The sequence below is a fragment of the Chamaea fasciata genome, unplaced genomic scaffold, assembly GCF_029207755.1.
Source record: "Chamaea fasciata isolate MVZ Bird 193981 ecotype frontalis unplaced genomic scaffold, bChaFas1.0.hap1 SCAF_741, whole genome shotgun sequence".
In the NCBI taxonomy this organism is placed as follows: domain Eukaryota; kingdom Metazoa; phylum Chordata; class Aves; order Passeriformes; family Sylviidae; genus Chamaea; species Chamaea fasciata.
This window is the reverse complement of record NW_027094826.1, coordinates 12350-31893: the sequence shown is the minus strand read 5'-3', so window position 1 is coordinate 31893 and position 19544 is coordinate 12350. Positions and strand designations below refer to the sequence as shown.

The following is a 19544-nucleotide window of genomic DNA, read 5'->3' as shown; positions in this document are numbered from 1 at the left end:
GAGGGATCCCTGGAGTGACTTTTCCCACCTTGGCTGCAGAATTCCTTGGACAAAACGGGATTTTCCCGGATTCCACGGGATTTTTCCAGGCAAAACTGAGCTTGGACACCCAAACCTGGAGCCCAGCATTTCCTCCCAACCTGGAATTGCTCCCAGCGGGAATTTTCAAGCCGCAATTCCTTCAGTTTTCCTTTTAATTCCTTCAGTTTTCCTTTTAATTCCTTCAGTTTTCCTTTTAATTCCTTCAGTTTTCTCTCTGTTTTTATCCCAAAAATGGGATCAAAGCTCTGCCTTGTTGGGATTCAACCCCGGAGCCTCAAAAGGATCCAAAACGGGGCTGCGGGCACAAAAAAAAATCCCCAATTTTTGGGTGGAAAAAGAGGAAAATCGGGAAAAATCGGAAGCCGCGGGGGTGGGGTGTCCAGAGGTGGGCGTGGCCTGACGGGGTGGGCGTGGCTACGGTCGCCATGGAGACGTCATGACGTTCTAGGCGTGGTGGAGAGGGCGGAAATGGCGCCTCTGGGGGGCGTGGCCAGAGTGGGGCGCGGCCAATAGTAAGCGGAACAAGCCCAAACGGCACAAGGGGCGTGGCCAGAGCGGGGGCGTGGCCACATCGGTGGCGGGAAGGGCGTTTCCCCATGAAGGGGCGCGGCCTCCTGTGGGCGCGGCGGGAAAGGGGCGTGGCCAGAGCTGGGCGTGACCACAACGGCGGCAGCGCGGGGGGGGGGGGGGGGGGCGGGTTGGGAGGAGGGGGGGGGCGGCTCTGAGGCCGCGGCTCCTGTCGCGATTTGTCGCGATTTGTCGCGCCGGGCCCGCGCCTCCAGGCCCGCCCATGGAGGCCGCGCCGCGGTTGATGCCCGGGGAGGCCTTGCCGGGGTCTCTCCCCTCAGCGCCTCCCCCCGGTGCTGCCGCCGCCGCCAGCGGGGACCCGCCGCCCTCAGGGCCGCCCTCAGGGCCGGCGGCGGGAACGGCGGCGGGGACGGCCCGGCACGACAGCGGCGATGTCCTGCAGCAGATCATGGCCATCACCGACCAGAGCCTGGATGAGGCCCAGGCCAGGTAACGGGCACGGGACTGCGGCCATGGGGACACCGAGGGGACACTGAGGGGGGACATTGAGGGGACACTGAGGGGACACTGAGGGGACACCGAGGGGACACTGAGGGGACACTGAGGGGACACCGAGAGGACACGGAGAGGGGACATTGAGGGGACAATGAGGGGACACTGAGGAGACATTGAGGGGACATTGAGGGGACACTGAGGGGACATTGAGGGGACATTGAGGGGACATTGAGGGGACACTGAGGGGGGACACTGAGGGGACACTGAGGAGACATTGAGGGGACACTGAAGGGACACTGAGGGGACACTGAGGAGACATTGAGGGGACACTGAGAGGACATTGAGGGGACACCGAGGGGACACTGAGAGGACATTGAGGGGACATTGAGGGGACACTGAGGGGACACTGAGGGGACACTGAGGGGACACTGAGGGGGGACACTGAGGGGACACTGAGGGGACACTGAGGGGACACTGAGGAGACATTGAGGGGACACTGAGAGGACACTGAGGAGACATTGAGGGGACACTGAGGGAGCACTGAGGGGACACTGAGGGGACACTGAGGAGACACTGAGGGGACATTGAGGGGACACTGAGGGGACACTGAGGGGACACTGAGGGGGGACATTGAGGGGACACTGAGGGGACATTGAGGGGACACTGAGGGGACACTGAGAGGACATTGAGGGGACATTGAGGGGACACTGAGGAGACACTGAGGGGACATTGAGGGGACACTGAGGCGACACTGAGGGGACACGGAGAGGGGACATTGAGGGGACACCGAGGGGACACTGAGGGGACACTGAGGGGACACTGAGAGGACACTGAGGGGACACTGAGGGGACATTGAGGGGACACTGAGGGGACACTGAGGGGGGACACTGAGGAGACATTGAGGGGGGACACTGAGGAGACATTGAGGGGACACTGAGGGGACACTGAGGGGGGACACTGAGGAGACATTGAGGGGGGACACTGAGGAGACATTGAGGGGACACTGAGGGGACACTGAGGGGACATTGAGGGGACACTGAGGGGACACTGAGGGGGGACACTGAGGGGACACGGAGAGGGGACACTGAGGGGACACTGAGGGGACACTGAGGGGACAGCGAGGGGACACTGAGGGGACATTGAGGGGACACCGAGGAGACATTGAGGGGACACTGAGGGGACACTGAGGGGACATTGAGGGGACATTGAGGGGACACTGAGGGGACACTGAGGGGGGACACTGAGGGGGGACACTGAGGGGACACTGAGGAGACAATTCCTGGTGGGTTTTCCACACTTCCAGCGAATTTTCCCCGTTCCTGATGGTTTTCCCCCATTCCCAGGGTTTTTCCCCCATTCCCAGGGTTTTTCCCCCATTCCCGGGGTTTTTCCCCCATTCCCGGGGTTTTTCCCCCATTCCCAGGGTTTTTCCCCCATTCCCGGGGTTTTTCCCCCATTCCCGGGGTTTTTCCCCCATTCCCGGGGTTTTCCCCCATTCCCGGGGTTTTTCCCCCATTCCCGGGGTTTTCCCCCCATTCCCAGGGTTTTCCCCCCATTCCCGGGTTTTTTCCCCCATTCCCGGGGTTTTTCCCCCATTCCCAGGGTTTTTCCCCCATTCCCAGGGTTTTTACCCCATTCCCGGGGTTTTTCCCCCATTCCCAGGGTTTTCCCCCCATTCCCGGGGTTTTTCCCCCATTCCCGGGGTTTTTCCCCCATTCCCGGGTTTTTCCCCCATTCCCGGGGTTTTCCCCCCATTCCCGGGGTTTTTCCCCCATTCCCGGGGTTTTTCCCCCATTCCCAGGGTTTTTCCCCCATTCCCGGGTTTTTCCCCCATTCCCAGGGATTTTCTCCCCTTCCCAGGAAGATTTTTCCATTCCCAGGAAGTTTTTTCCCATTCCCTGGGGGATTTCCCCTCATTCCCTGTGGGGTCAGCTGGGACAATCCTGAGCGGAACTGCTGGGAATGGGGTAAAAACTCCGGGAATGTGGGAAAAAAAAAACCCCAGGAATGGGACAAAAAACACTGGGAATGTGGGAAAAAAAATCCCAGGAATGGGACAAAAAACACTGGGAATGTGGGAAAAAAAATCCCAGGAATGGGATAAAAATCACTGGGAATGTGGGAAAAAAAATCCCAGGAATGGGACAAAAAACACTGGGAATGTGGGAAAAAAAATCCCAGGAATGGGATAAAAATCACTGGGAATGTGGGAACCCCCACTGGGGATGGGGAAAATCTCACTGGGAATGAGGAAAAACCACTGGGAATGGGGAAAAGCCGACGGGAATGAGGGAAAAACCACTGGGAATGGGGAAAAAATGAGGGAAATCCCTCGGGAATGGGGGAAATCCCACTGGGAATGAGGGGGAAAAACCCCGGGAATGGGAAAACTGGAGCTGCTCGGGGCTGGAATTTTGGCCAGGAGGGGCTGGGACCCCCCTCCCCTCCCCCACTCTGGGATAATTTGGAAGAAATCCTCCATTTCCCCTCCCAAGGAATTCCTGAATTTTCGGGCAAAAAAGGAGCAGAATTCCAGGGTTAAATAGGATAAATAAATAGGATAAAAGTCTCCGTTTTTCCTTATCTCGCCCCAAAATTCGGCCCCTTTTGGGCGCGGCGGCCCCAAATTCGAGCTGTTTCCACGGATAATTCGGAATTTTGGGAGGAGTTTTCCCTTCCGAAGCCTCAAAAATTCGGGCTTAAAGTCGTTTTCTGGGTTGGTTTTTTTTTTTTTTTTGGGGGGGGGGGAGTGGAATTGTCAAATTCCAAAATTCAAACTCCAAAAAAATTCCCTTTTTTCCCTTTTTTTTTTTTTCCTGGGAGTTGTTTTGGGCGTTCCTGAGCTGCGGCTCTCAGAACGTCGGAGGTTTTGAAGCCAGAAAAGCCGAATTTCCCTGGATTTGTTGGGTTTTGGGGGGGGCAGAAAAGCTGGAATTCCCCGAAGTTTGGGATGGGATTCGTGGGTTCGGTTGGGATTAAAATAATTATTTACGGAAAAAAAAATGGGGGGGAAAAAAACAATCTGGGAAAGCCTCAGAAAAAGCCAAAAAAAAAAGAGGGATTTTGGTGGAGATTGGGCCAAAATTCCATGAAATCGCCGGGATTTGTTGGCTCCGGAAGGGAGGGAATTCCTGCTCTGGGAATGAGCCCGTTCCTGGAAATTCCTGGAATTCCTTTTTTCCTTAAAAATGGGGATTTTTTTAATCCCTAAGCTTCCATATCCTTATCTTTAGTCCCATTTTTTATTCTTTTTATCTCCTTTAAAAATCAATTTTCTAGCAAATCCCGTGAAAAAGAGAAAAAACAAAACCAAAATTTTTGGTGCCATTTCCAGCTTCCCAAATCCCCCCGAATTCCCCCCAAATTCGGAATTCCGGCCTTTCCCATCCCATTTTCCATCCAGACAAATGAGATTAAACCCTCCAAAAAAAACCCCCCCCAAAATTCCCGTTTTTCACCGGATTTCCCCCATTTTTTTCCCAGTTTTTTCCCAGTTTTTCCAGGATTTCCCTCGCTCACCTGTTGTTTCCTCCGCCTGACCCCAGTTTGGGGTTTTGTTTTTTTTTTTCCCCTGGATTTTGGGGCTGATTTTTCCATGGTTTTTTTTTTTTTGGCAGGAAACACGCCCTGAACTGCCACAGGATGAAGCCGGCGCTGTTCAGCGTCCTCTGCGAAATCAAGGAGAAAACAGGTCGGGATTTCTCCTCTTTTATTCCCATTTTTCCCGCCAATTCCCACTTTTTCTCTCCCCCCTCCCTCTATTCCACTTCATCCCAATTTTCCCTCACAGATTCTCCATTTAAAGTTTTTTGCTTAATTTTTTTTTAGGCTGAAATTTGAATTTTTGGGTGTTTTCTTTTAACTGAGAAAAAGGAAAATTTGGGTTTGTTTTTTGTTTTTTTTAACAGGAAAATTCCAGGATTTTTTAGGGAATTCCCTCTGGAAGCTGAAAAAAATGCGGATTTTTTTTTTAGTTTTGTTTTCGCTTTCCCTGGAAGGAATTAATTCATTAACTAAAAAAAATCAGGATTAATTAAGATGTGACACCAAAAATTCCTCATTTTCCACGGAATTTTCTGCCCGGGACAAGGAATTTGGTGGGAATTTCACCCCAAATTTTGTCTCTCCAGTGCTCAACATCCACAACCTCCACATAAAAGGAGAAAATCCCGGGATTTTCTTCCCGGAACCGCGGTGGAAATATCAGAAATTATAATTCTTCATGATTTTTTCCCCTTTTTTCCCATTTTTTTCCCATTTTTCTCAAGTTTGGAACCACCTGGAATGGGGAAATTCCCGAGTTTTCTCCAAAAATGAGGAAATTCCTTTTTTTTTTTTTAATTTCACCCCTTTTTTCCTGTTTTCTCCAGCGGCCACAACCTCAGTGGAACCGCCTGAAACCAGGAAAATCCCCGATTTTTCCCCTCAGAAATTCCAGATTTTTCTCCACAAACGAGGGAATCCCATCACTTTTTTTTTTTTTAATTTCTCCTCATTTCTTCCCATTTTTTTTTTTCCGTCCCCAGTGCCCGGCACAAGAAAATTCCAAGATTTTTTCCACAAACGCAGAAATCGCGGATTTTTCCCGACGAATCAGGAAATCTCCGGATTTTCCTCAGAAAAACAAGGAAAAAAAAAAAATTCAGAAAATCCCTTTTTTTTTTTCGTTTTCCTTTAATTTCTCCTCATTTCTTTCATTTTTTCCCCTCTCTCCTTCCAGCGCCCACCCGGAACGATGAAATCCCAAATTCTCTTCCCGAAACCGCCGCAAATGACAAATCCTCGATATTTTTACCCATTTTTCCTCCTTTTTTCCTCCTTTTTCCTCATTTTTCCTCATTTTTCCTCCTTTTTTCCTCCTTTTTCCTCCTTTTCCCCCCTTTTCCCTCCTTTTTCCAGCTCTCAGCATCCGCAGCCTCCACCTGCAATCGCCTGGAACCACCTGAAACGAGGAAACCCCAAATTTTCGTCCCGAAACCACCGCGAGCGACAAATCCTCGATATTTCTTCCCCGTTTTTCCTGCTTTTTTTCCTCCTTTTTTTTCCCTCATTTTTCCTCGTTTTCCCACGGTTTTCCCTCATTTCCCCAGCTCTCAGTGTCCGCAGCCTCCACCCGGAACCACCAGGAACGAGGAAAGCCCAAATTTTCTTCCCGAAGCCGCCGCGAACGACAAAACTCAATTCTTCTTTCCCGTTTTTCCTCATTTTTTTCCCTGATTTTCCCCCATTTTTCCTCCTCATTTTTTTCCCCTAATTTCCCTCATTTTTCCCCCCGTTTTTCCTCATTTTCCCCGTTTTTTTTTTTCCCCATTCCCAGCCCTCAGTGTCCCCAACCTCCACCCGGAACCACCTGAAACGAGGAAACCCCAAATTTTCTTCCCGAAACCTCCGCGAACGACAAATCCTCGATTTTTTTACCCATTTTTCCTCCTTTTTTCCTCCTTTTTCCTCCTTTTTCCTCCTTTTTCCTCCTTTTCCCTCCTTTTTCCAGCTCTCAGCATCCGCAGCCTCCACCTGCAATCACCTGGAACCACCTGAAACGAGGAAACCCCAAATTTTCTTCCCGAAACCTCCGCGAACGACAAATCCTCGATTTTTTTTTTTTCCCGTTTTTCCTGATTTTCCCTGTTTTTTTCTTTTTTTCCCCCCCCATTCCCAGCGCTCAGTGTCCGCAGCCTGCCCGAGGAGGATCCCCCTGACGCTCAGCTCCTCAGGCTGGACAACATGCTGCTGGCCGAGGGCGTGGCCGGGCCCCACCGCGCCCCGAAACTCCGGGAAAAACCCGGAAAAACGGGAGAAGGAGCCGGAAAAACGGGCGAAGGAGCCGGAAAAGTGGCGGAAGGAGCCGGGCAGTTGGGGGAAGGAGCGGGAAAAGCGGGGCCGGGTCCCCAGGAGCTGGAGCACGCGGATTACCGCGCCAAGCTGGCCCAGATCAGACACATCTTCCACGCCGAGCTGGACAAGTACGACCAGGTGATCTGCCCACGGGGAATTTGGGGCGGTTGGGGGAGAAGTCGGGGGGGTTTGGGGGGAATTTGGGGGAAATTTGGGGTTTTTTGGGGGGTTTTGGTGAGAATTCGGGGGGTTTTGGTGGGAATTTGGGGGTTTTGGGGGGTTTTGGTGAGAATTTGGGGGGTTTTGGGGTGTTTTGGTGAGAATTCGGGGGGTTTTGGTGGGAATTTGGGGGTTTTGGGGGGTTTTGGTGAGAATTTGGGGGGTTTTGGGGTGTTTTGGTGAGAATTCGGGGGGTTTTGGTGGGAATTTGGGGGTTTTGGGGGGTTTTGGTGAGAATTTGGAGTGGTTTGGGGGGTTTTGGTGAGAATTTGGGGGGTTTTGGGGGGAATTTGGGAGTTTGGGTGACAATTTGGGGATTTGGGGGGGTCTTTGGTGAGAATTTGGAGTTTTTTGGGGTGTTTTGGGGGTGTTTTGGGGGGAATTTTGGGGCTTTGGGGGAGAATTCGGGGGGTTTTGGGGTGTTTTGGTGGGAATTTGGGGTTTTTCGGGGTGTTCTGGTGAGAATTTGGGGGATTTTGGGGTGTTTTAGTGGCAATTTGGGGGTTTTTGGTGGGAATTTGGGGTTTTTTGTGGGAATTTGGGGGTTTTTGGGGGTTTTTTGGGGTGTTTTGGTGGGAATTTGGGGTTTTTGGTGGGAATTTGGGGTTTTTGGTGGGAATTTGGGGTGTTTTGTGGTGTTTTGGTGGGAATTCGGGGGTTTTTGGGAGTTTTTTTGGTGTGATTTGGGGTTTTTGGTGGGGAATTTGGAGATTTTTTAGTGGGAATTTGGCGTTTTTGGGGGGGGTTTGGGGTGTTTTGGTGGGAATTTGGGGTTTTGGGGGGATTTTGGGGTGTTTTGGTGAGACTTCGGGATTTTTTGGGGGTTTTGGTGGGAATTTGGTTTTTTTTGTGGTGCTTTGGTGGGAATTTGGGGTTTTTTGGGAGTTTTTTTGGTGTGATTTGGGGTTTTGGGGGGATTTTGGGTTTTTTTGTGGGAATTTGGGGGTTTTGGGGGGTTTTTGGGGTGTTTTGGTGTTTTTGGTGGGAATTTGGAGAGTTTTTAGTGGGAATTTGGGGGTTTTTGGGGGGATTTTGGGGTTTTTAGGGTGTTTTGTTGGGAGGCCCAGCTCAGACCCATCTTCCCCCCCCCCCACCCCCGCCCAGGACCCCAATTATTTTCCCTCTCTTCCCCCCTCCACCCCTGACCCCCGGACGTTTTCCGTTCCCCCCAGGCTTGCAGCGAGTTCACGACTCACGTGCTGAACCTGCTGCGGGAGCAGAGCCGCACGCGGCCGATCGCGCCGCGCGAGATCCAGCGCATGGTCGGCCTCATCCACGGCAAGTTCGGCTCCATCCAGGTGCAGCTCAAGCAGAGCACCTGCGAGGCCGTCATGATCCTCAGGTCACGCTTCCTCGACGCCAGGTGAGCCGAGTTCCGGGGGAAAATCCCGGAAAAAACGGGGAAAAAATTCGGATATTTTTGGGCTGGGTGACATCCGCGGCACGTCCAGCTCGAGCAGAGCAACCGCGAGACCGTCGTGATCCTTTTTTGACACCAGGTGAGGAAATTTTGGGAAAAAAACCCCTGAAACGGGTGGAAAAATGGGGATATTTGATGGAAAATGTGGAAATTTTTTTTTTTTGGGGGTTGGAATGTGGGTTTTGGTGGAAAAACACGGATATTTTGGGATGGGTGACGTCCGCGGCACGTCCAGCTCAAGCAGAGCAACCGCGAGACCGTCGTGATCCCTTTTTTGACACCAGCTGAGCGAATTTTGGGAAAAAAAACTCTGAAACGGGTGGAAAAATGGGGATATTTGATGGAAAATGTGGAAATTTTTTTTTTGGGGTTGGAAATTGGGTTTTGGTGGAAAAACACGGATATTTGGTGGAAAAACACGGATATTTTGGGGCGGGTGACGTCCACGGCACGTCCAGCTCGAGCAGAGCAACCGCGAGACCACCCTGATCCTTTTTTGACACCAGGTGAGGGAATTTTGGGAAAAAAATCCTGAAACGGGTGGAAAAATGGGGATATTTGATGGAAAATGTGGAAATTTTTTTTTTGGGGTTGGAAATTGGGTTTTGGTGGAAAAACACGGATATTTGATGGAAAAACACGGATATTTTGGGGCGGGTGACGTCCGCGGCACGTCCAGCTCAAGCAGAGCAACCGCGAGACCGATGTGATCCCTTTTTGACACCAGGTGAGCGAATTTTGGGAAAAAAACCCTGAAACGGGTGGAAAAATGGGGATATTTGATGGAAAATGTGGAAATTTTTGTTTTTTGGGGTTGGAATGTGGGTTTTGGTGGAAAAACACGGATATTTTGGGATGGGTGACATCCGCGGCACGTCCAGCTCGAGCAGAGCAACCGCGAGACCACCCTGATCCTTTTTTGACACCAGGTGAGGGAATTTTGGGGAAAAAAACCCTGAAACGGGTGGAAAAATGGGGACGTTTGATGGAAAATGTGGAAATTTTTTTTTTGGGGTTGGAAATTGGGTTTTGGTGGAAAAACACGGATATTTTGGGATGGGTGACGTCCGCGGCACGTCCAGCTCAAGCAGAGCACCTGCGAGGCCGATGTGATCCTCAGCTCCAGGTTCCTCGACGCCAGGTGAGCCAGTTTTGGGGGGAAAAAGCCCTGAAATGGGTCAAAAAAAAAAAAAAATGGATATTCAAGGAAAAAGACGGATGTTCGATGGAAGCTACGGATGTTTCTGGTCGGAGCACGGGTTCTGTCGGGGGAAAAAACGGAGATTTGGTGGAGAAATATCGGTGTTTGCTGAGAAACGTGGATGTTTTCCGTTGGAGGATGGGTTTGGGGGGAAAAACGTGGATTTTTGGTGAACAAAGACGGATATTTTGGGGTCTACGTCAGCAACGGCAAGTTTGGCTCGAGCGGAGCAACTGCGAGAGAGAATCTTGGGAAGGAAATTCCTCCAACAAGGGGGGAAAATGTGGATATTTGGTGAAAAAATACGGGGATTTATTGGAGAAATAGGGATATTCCATGGAAAAAGATGGATATTTTTGGTTGGAATGCGGGTTTTGGTGGAAAAAAAATGGTGTTTTTGGATGAAATGAATTGAATTCCAAATAATCTGATTTATTTCCCATTTTCAGCCTCCAAACCCCCATTAAATCCCAAATACTTTGAAATATTTCCCATTTTCAGGCTCTAGAACCCATTAAATCCCAAATATTCTGATTTATTCCCAAATTTCAGCCTCCAAACCCCAATAAATCCCCAATAATCGGATTTATTCCCCATTTTCAGCCTCCAAACCCCAATAAATGCCCAATAATCGGATTTATTCCCCATTTTCAGCCTCCAAACCCCAATAAATGCCCAATAATCGGATTTATTCCCCGTTTTTAGCCTCCAAACCCCAGGAAATCCCCAATAATTGGATTTATTCCCCATTTTCAGCCTCCAAACCCCAATAAATCCCCAATATTCGGATTTATTCCCCGTTTTCAGCCTCCAAACCCCAGGAAATCCCCAATAATCGGATTTATTCCCCGTTTTCAGCCTCCAAACCCCAGGAAATCCCCAATAATCGGATTTATTCCCCATTTTCAGCCTCCAAATCCCAGGAAATCCCCAATAATCGGATTTATTCCCAAATTTCAGGCTCCAAACCCCAATAAATCCCCAATATTCGGATTTATTCCCCGTTTTCAGCCTCCAAACCCCAGGAAATCCCCAATAATCGGATTTATTCCCCATTTTCAGCCTCCAAACCCCAATAAATCCCCAATAATCGGATTTATTCCCCGTTTTCAGCCTCCAAACCCCAATAAATCCCCAATAATCGGATTTATTCCCCGTTTTCAGCCTCCAAACCCCAATAAATCCCCAATAATCGGATTTATTCCCCGTTTTCAGCCTCTATAATCGGATTTATTCCCCGTTTTCAGCCTCCAAACCCCAGGAAATCCCCAATAATCGGATTTATTCCCCGTTTTCAGCCTCCAAACCCCAATAAATCCCCAATAATCGGATTTATTCCCCGTTTTCAGCCTCTATAATCGGATTTATTCCCCGTTTTCAGCCTCCAAACCCCAATAAATCCCCAATAATTGGATTTATTCCCCGTTTTCAGTCTCCAAACCCCAATAAATCCCCAATAATCGGATTTATTCCCCATTTTCAGCCTCTATAATCGGATTTATTCCCCATTTTCAGCCTCCAAACCCCAGGAAATCCCCAATAATCGGATTTATTCCCCGTTTTCAGCCTCCAAACCCCAATAAATCCCCAATAATCGGATTTATTCCCCATTTTCAGCCCCCAAACCCCAATAAATCCCCAATAATCGGATTTATTCCCCATTTTCAGCCTCCAAACCCCAGGAAATCCCCAATAATCGGATTTATTCCCCGTTTTCACCCTCCAAACCCCAATAAATCCCCAATAATCCGATTTATTCCCCATTTTCAGCCTCCAAACCCCAGGAAATCCCCAATAATCGGATTTATTCCCCATTTTCAGCCCCCAAACCCCAATAAATCCCCAATAATCGGATTTATTCCCCATTTTCAGCCTCCAAACCCCAATAAATCCCCAATAATCGGATTTATTCCCCATTTTCAGCCTCCAAACCCCAGGAAATCCCCAATAATCGGATTTATTCCCCGTTTTCAGCCTCCAAACCCCAATAAATCCCCAATAATCGGATTTATTCCCCGTTTTCAGCCCCCAAACCCCAGGAAATCCCCAATAATTGGATTTATTCCCCGTTTTCAGCCTCCAAACCCCAGGAAATCCCCAATAATCGGATTTATTCCCCGTTTTCAGCCCCCAAACCCCAATAAATCCCCAATAATCGGATTTATTCCCCGTTTTCAGCCCCCAAACCCCAGGAAATCCCCAATAATCGGATTTATTCCCCGTTTTCAGCCCCCAAACCCCAGGAAATCCCCAATAATCGGATTTATTCCCCGTTTTCAGCCTCCAAACCCCAGGAAATCCCCAATAATCAGATTTATTCCCCGTTTTCAGCCTCCAAACCCCAGGAAATCCCCAATAATCGGATTTATTCCCCGTTCTCAGCCCCCAAACCCCATTAAATCCCCAATAATCGGATTTATTCCCCGTTTTCAGCCTCCAAACCCCAGGAAATCCCCAATAATCGGATTTATTCCCCATTTTCAGCCTCCAAACCCCAATAAATCCCCAATAATCGGATTTATTCCCCGTTTTCAGCCTCCAAACCCCAATAAATCCCCAATAATCGGATTTATTCCCCGTTTTCAGCCTCCAAACCCCAATAAATCCCCAATAATCGGATTTATTCCCCGTTTTCAGCCTCCAAACCCCAGGAAATCCCCAATAATCGGATTTATTCCCCGTTTTCAGCCTCCAAACCCCAATAAATCCCCAATAATCGGATTTATTCCCCGTTTTCAGCCTCTATAATCGGATTTATTCCCCGTTTTCAGCCTCCAAACCCCAATAAATCCCCAATAATTGGATTTATTCCCCGTTTTCAGTCTCCAAACCCCAATAAATCCCCAATAATCGGATTTATTCCCCATTTTCAGCCTCTATAATCGGATTTATTCCCCATTTTCAGCCTCCAAACCCCAGGAAATCCCCAATAATCGGATTTATTCCCCGTTTTCAGCCTCCAAACCCCAATAAATCCCCAATAATCGGATTTATTCCCCATTTTCAGCCCCCAAACCCCAATAAATCCCCAATAATCGGATTTATTCCCCATTTTCAGCCTCCAAACCCCAGGAAATCCCCAATAATCGGATTTATTCCCCATTTTCAGCCCCCAAACCCCAATAAATCCCCAATAATCGGATTTATTCCCCATTTTCAGCCTCCAAACCCCAATAAATCCCCAATAATCGGATTTATTCCCCATTTTCAGCCTCCAAACCCCAGGAAATCCCCAATAATCGGATTTATTCCCCGTTTTCAGCCTCCAAACCCCAATAAATCCCCAATAATCGGATTTATTCCCCGTTTTCAGCCCCCAAACCCCAGGAAATCCCCAATAATTGGATTTATTCCCCGTTTTCAGCCTCCAAACCCCAGGAAATCCCCAATAATCGGATTTATTCCCCGTTTTCAGCCCCCAAACCCCAATAAATCCCCAATAATCGGATTTATTCCCCGTTTTCAGCCCCCAAACCCCAGGAAATCCCCAATAATCGGATTTATTCCCCGTTTTCAGCCTCCAAACCCCAGGAAATCCCCAATAATCAGATTTATTCCCCGTTTTCAGCCTCCAAACCCCAGGAAATCCCCAATAATTGGATTTATTCCCCGTTTTCAGCCTCCAAACCCCAGGAAATCCCCAATAATCGGATTTATTCCCCGTTTTCAGCCTCCAAACCCCAGGAAATCCCCAATAATCGGATTTATTCCCCGTTCTCAGCCCCCAAACCCCATTAAATCCCCAATAATCGGATTTATTCCCCGTTTTCAGCCTCCAAACCCCAGGAAATCCCCAATAATCGGATTTATTTCCCGTTTTCAGCCTCCAAACCCCAATAAATCCCCAATAATCGGAATTATTCCCCATTTTCAGCCTCCAAACCCCAGGAAATCCCCAATAATCGGATTTATTCCCCGTTTTCAGCCTCCAAACCCCAATAAATCCCCAATAATCGGATTTATTCCCCGTTTTCAGCCCCCAAACCCCAGGAAATCCCCAATAATCGGATTTATTCCCCGTTTTCAGCCTCCAAACCCCAATAAATCCCCAATAATCGGATTTATTCCCCGTTTTCAGCCTCCAAACCCCAGGAAATCCCCAATAATCTGATTTATTCCCCGTTTTCAGCCTCCAAACCCCAATAAATCCCCAATAATCGGATTTATTCCCCGTTCCAGGCTCCGTAATCTGATCTCTTCCCCGTTTCCAGGCGGAAGCGGCGCAATTTCAGCCGTCAGGCCACCGAGGTGCTGAACGAGTATTTCTATTCCCACCTGAGCAACCCGTACCCCAGCGAGGAGGCCAAGGAGGAGCTGGCGCGCAGGGGCGGCATCACCCTCGCGCAGGTGAGGGGGAAAAAAAAAATGGGATTTGGGGGCAAAATTTATCCCTTTTCAATAAAAAAAAAAATTAGGATTTTTAAACCGGTCGGAATTTAAAATTTTCAACGGTTTCGAAATTTTGAAACGGTTTTGGAATTTTAAATGGTTTTAAGTTTAAATTGGGAAGAGTCTGAGGCTTAAATTTGGAATTTGAAATTGTTTCAGGTTTGCGTTTTACACGTTTTGAAGTTGAAATTTGAAATTTTAAATTGTTTGAAGCTTAGATTTTAAGTTGCTTTGAGTTGAAAATTTTAAATTGTGTTAAGTTTCAATTTTCAATTGGTTTGAAATTTTAAATTGTCTTGAAATTTTAAATGGGTTTACGTTGAAATTTGAAATCGTTTTAAGTCGAAATTTGAAATTTGAAATTGTTTTAAATTCAAAATTTAAATGGTTTTTAAGTTTCAAACTTTAAATTGTTTTAATTTGAAATTTTAAATTGGCTTTAAGTTTTAGATTTGAAATAGTTTTAAGTTGAAATTCGAAATCCTAAATCGTTTGAATTTGAAATCTTAAATCGTTTTACCTTGAAATTTTAAATGGTTTGAATTTGAAATTTTAAAGTGTTTGAATTTCACGTTTTAATTGTTTTCCTCGCGGTAATTTGTTGGCGCGGTTGACGTTTCCCTTGGCGGCGGGATTTGGGAATTCGTGCTGGAATTATCGGGGAGAATTGGAAAGTCCTGGAGAAATTATCAGGGAAATTATCGGGGTAACGTGGGAATTATCCGGGAAATTTGGGAATTATCGGCGAAATTCGGACTTTTTTTTTCTGAAACTCTTTCAGGAAAACTCCAAATTTTGAAAGGAATGAACAAACCCCCCCCTTTTAACCCGGAAGAATCCCAAATGAGGTGGAAACCAGCCCGTTCTGACCCGATTTCCCCCAGATTTATTATTAATATTTTTCCCGTTCTCTCCCAGGTTTCCAACTGGTTTGGGAACAAGCGGATCCGCTACAAGAAGAACATGGGCAAGTTCCAGGAGGAGGCGAATCTTTACACGGCCAGGAGCGCCGCGGACGGGGGCCAGGGCAGCGACCCCTGCACCCCAAACTCCGGTCGGCGGGGAATCATTAATTAGCGATAATTAATTAATGAGCTGGGTTAATGACCGGGGGCTCTGGCTCTCAGGAGCGCCGTGGGATTTGGTTTTCGTTTTGGTTTCTGCTGCTGCTGTGGGCCAGGGCAGCGACCCCTGCACCCCAAACTCCGGTCGGCGGGGAATCATTAATTAGCGATAATTAATTAATGAGCTGGGAGTCTGGCTCTCAGGAGCGTTGTGGGATTTGTTTTTCCTTTTTTTATTTCTGTTTATTTCCCTTTGTTTCCTTTTTATTTCTATTTATTTCCTTTTTAAATTTCAGTTTCTTTCCCTTTATTTCCTTTTAAATTCCCCTTTATTTCCTGTGATTTCATTTTATTCCAGTCTATTTCCCCCTATTTCCATTAATTTTATTTTCCTCTGACCTCTTAGTGTCCTTTTATTTTCATTTGTTTCATTTCCTTTCTTTTCTTTTTAACATCCTTTTATTTCCATTTATTTCCTTTCTTTTCCTTTCAATGTCCTTTTCTTTCCATTTCTTTCCTTTTTCCTTTTACCTTTTAATGTCCTTTTATTTTCATTTCTTTCATTTTATTTCAGTTTATTCCCATTTATTTCATTTTATTTCCTTTCTTTTCCTTTTAACGTCCTTTTATTTCCATTTCTTTCATTTTATTTCCCTTTATTCCCATTTGTTTCATTTTATTTCCTTCCTTTTCCTTGGAATGTCCTTTTGTTTCCATTTCTTTCCTTTTGCTTCAGTTTGTTTCCATTTAATTCCATTTATTCCCTTTTCGTTTAATTTGATTTGCATTCACTTCAGTTTGTTTCTGTTGATTTCCCTTGTTTTCCTTTTAATGTCCTTTTATCCCTGTTTATTTCCCTTTATTTCCTTTTTTATTCCACTTCATTCCCTTTTGAAATCCCTTTTATTTCCATTTTATTCCCCTTTTTAATTCCATTTATTCCCATTTTTCTCTCACCATTTTGGGTGTGTTTGTGCTTATAAAAATCCTTTTTATAAATTAAATTTTTGGGTGTGTTTTTTTTTGTTGTTTTTGGTTTTTTTTCCAGCTTCCTCTGGATCTTTCAAGATGACAAATTCAGGGGATTCCTTCCTCAACCTGCAATCCTTGACCTCCTACCAGAGCCCTCCCAACGTGCAGCCCCAGGTGAGGGCAAGCAGGAAAAATGGGAAAGATCCCAAATTCCTGCCCTGGATTCCACGGGAATTGCTTCACTCCTATTCTTATTTTCATTTTCATTTTAACGGCTGTTTAAAGGTTTTGTTGCTGTTGAAATTTCTGGTTTTATTGATACAGCTGAAATTCCTCTTGGAATGAGGAGTGAAATTCTTAATGAAATTCTGAAATTCCTGATGAAATTCCTCTTGGAATGAGGAGTGAAAATCTTAAATAAATTCTGAATTTTTAAATCAAGTTCCTGTTGGAATGAGGAGTGAAAATCTTAAATAAATTCTGAATTTTTAAATCAAGTTCCTGTTGGAATGAGGAGTGAAAATCTTAAATAAATTCTGAAATTCCTGATGAAATTCTTGTTGAGAAGATCAGTGGAATTCTCTCCGGAATTCCAAAATTTTCACTGAAATTCCTGTTGAAATTATGAGTGAAATTCTCACTGAAATTCTGAAATTCTCACTGAAATTCCTGTTGGAACGAGGAGTGAAAATCTTAAATAAATTCTGAAATTCCTGATGAAATTCCTGTTGAGAAGATCAGTGGAATTCTCTCCGAAATGCCAAAATTCTCACTGAAATTCCTGCCAAAATTCCTACTGAAATTCCTCAGTTCTTAAATTCCCTTTTCTCACGTAAACCCTCAAAGTGAAATTGTCTCTGAAATTCCGAGTGAAATTCTGAAGTTCTCACTGAGATTCTCAAATGATCTCGAAAACTCCCCCCAGTGAAATTCCCGAATTTCCACTGAAATTCCCACTAAAATTCCCACCAAAACTGAAACTCTTAAATCCATCGACCCCCTCCTCTCACTCGAAATTCCCACCGGGATTTTTATAACCCCCTAAATTTATCACTTTATAAATTCACAATTCCCAAACTCTCAAATCCCCTCACCTGAGTCCTTTCAGGTCTTGATCCCTATGGAAACTCTGATTGAAAAATCCCCATTTTGAGAATTTTGGGCCCCTTTTTTTTTTAACCTTTTTTCACCTTTTTCCCCTCATTTTTTCCTCCTTTTCCAGATGGATTCCCTGCAGCACATCCTGCAGCAGGGCGGGAGGTTCGAGCCCCTCGTGGGGAGCCCGGTGTACTCCACGCAGCGCCTCGATGTGAGTCGACGTTTCAATCCTAAATATCAGCAACAAATGGAATTCCTCACATGGATTCCAATGGGTTTCTTTGGAATTCAGTTCGAGCTTCGACTTCGAATTGAGTTCAGTTTGTTTGGGTTTCGTCTTTGCCCCAACACGGCCGATGTCGGGCTGTGGAATTTGTCATGGACTTCGCTCGGTCGACTTTGAAACCTTTAAACCTCTCACACACGTTCAACGTGTTTTTCGATATGTTTTACTCGGCAGCTCGTTTTTATAGATGAAATACGCGAAAAGATGCAAATTCAGGTTTAAATTTATCAATCCCAAAGCGACGCTCTGTAACAAGTTTTAAAACCTATTTTACGTCACAACTCAATGCTGTATACGAAATCGATACGCTTTCCATAAAAGCCTAGGTAATAACGTAGAACGTTTTTTAATAAAAGAACGTAAATTTATATTGAAATTTGTAAACTGTAAATATGCAAATTAAGGGAGAAGGAGGGGGTTTTTTTTGGGATATCCACGGGCTCTGCCATTTCCTTTTTAAACCACCACACACGCAACGCCGTGGCATGTCACCTGCAGGCGATTTGGGGATGATTTAATGACAATAAATGTTAATTAATTAGGTTTGAATGTCCCCACAGGCCAATGGCAGCTGGCAGGACGCCGCCACCCCCCTCCTCCCTCACCTCCCCCGCCGGAGACCCGGGCAGCGTCAACTCCGACGCCTCCAATTAAAGATTCCTTGTTTTAGGACCTTTCGGACGAGAGGAGAGAAGTCAATTAAGCGGTAATTAATCAGCGTTGCTCTTGGGCCGAGGAGATTGATTTGACTCCCGATGAATGAATGAATTACCTCAGAAGAAGCCAGTAGATTGTGATGGCAGCGACACCTCTACCTCTCACCCGCCGACTTCTCCGCCCTCGCCGGGACCTGGAATTGTTTATATCAACTCCGTTTTTTGCCTCAGCGAAGTCGTGTTTTTTTTAAGGAAAAAAAAAACCCCCCCCCGTTTTTCATGAAGAACCTGAAGGGGGAAAAAAAAGTCTTGGCGTTTGTCTCCAGTTTCACAGCGGGGAAAAAAAAAAAAGAAGGATTTATTTTCGTTTCCGTGCGGTTTTTTACGCTGGGATTTCTGTTCTGGGTGAATGGTTCCAGTTGAACCCCCCTCCCCGTCCCCATGTTGTAGTTGTCTGTTCTCTGTATCGTCGTTTTCTAGAGGGAATTCAGCTTTTTCCGAACGAATCGAGCTAATTAACAGGAACGTTGCTTTACCAAACCTCTCACTGGACGCCGCTCGCAGGTCGGACCTTCCGTGGGTGTCATTCCAAGGGATTTCACATTGGGAAACTCCACGGCTTTGCTTTTTCTGATGAAAAAGTTAAAAAAAAATAAAATAAAAGGAAAAAACCCCCAAAATAGCCACAAACCAGCCAAACCAGCGGATTTCCCCATGGGAATTCCAGGGGCTTTGTGCCGTTCTGGTGCTGTTCACCGAGTCTGCGCCTTTCAGTTGAGATTTTATCAAAGAAAATAAACTTCCAAAGCCTTTTTTTTTTGTTTGTTTCTTTTTTGGGGGTGTTTTTTTCCCCGCTTTCTCCTGATTTTTTTCTCTCAGGTTCGGGATGTGAGAAATTTGGGAGAGGTGGGAAAAGGGCGGGAACGCCGTGAGGGGTGGGAAAATGGCGGGAACGCCTTGAGGGGTGGGAAAATGGCGGGAATGCCGTGAGGGGTGAGAAAAGGTTGGGAACATCGTGAGGGAAAGGAGGAAGCGGGAGAGGAGCAGGAAATGGTGGGAACGTCTTGAAGGGAGGGAAAGGACGGGAAGGTCGTGAGGTGCGGCAAAGGGTTGAGGGGAGGAAAAAAGGCGGGAACGCCTTGAGGGGTGAGAAAAGGGCGGGAACAGCGTGAGGGGCGGGAAGCGCGGAGCGGGTTCTGCGCATGCGCAAGGCGCTGAGGGCAGGCACCGCCCCTTGCCCTGATGGCGGCGAAGCCGGAGCGGACTCCGCGCATGCGCAAGACGCTGAGGGCAAGCACCGCCCCTTGCCCTGATGGCGGCGAAGCCGGATCGGGTTCTG

At 46.9% G+C, this 19544-nt stretch overlaps 1 protein-coding gene across 1 annotated transcript; it reads left to right on the top strand.

Moving 5' to 3' along the window:
• The first annotated feature begins 757 nt into the window (after positions 1-757).
• On the top strand, positions 758-19009 carry LOC136305878 (pre-B-cell leukemia transcription factor 4-like). The gene is given in 10 exon segments (XM_066209195.1): positions 758-1059; positions 4683-4756; positions 6725-7038; positions 8292-8482; positions 13952-14087; positions 15048-15183; positions 16242-16339; positions 17388-17474; positions 18110-18139; positions 18141-19009. Coding segments are annotated over 10 exon segments (1356 nt in total). The 5' UTR covers positions 758-832; the 3' UTR covers positions 18204-19009.
• The last annotated feature ends 535 nt before the right edge of the window (positions 19010-19544 follow it).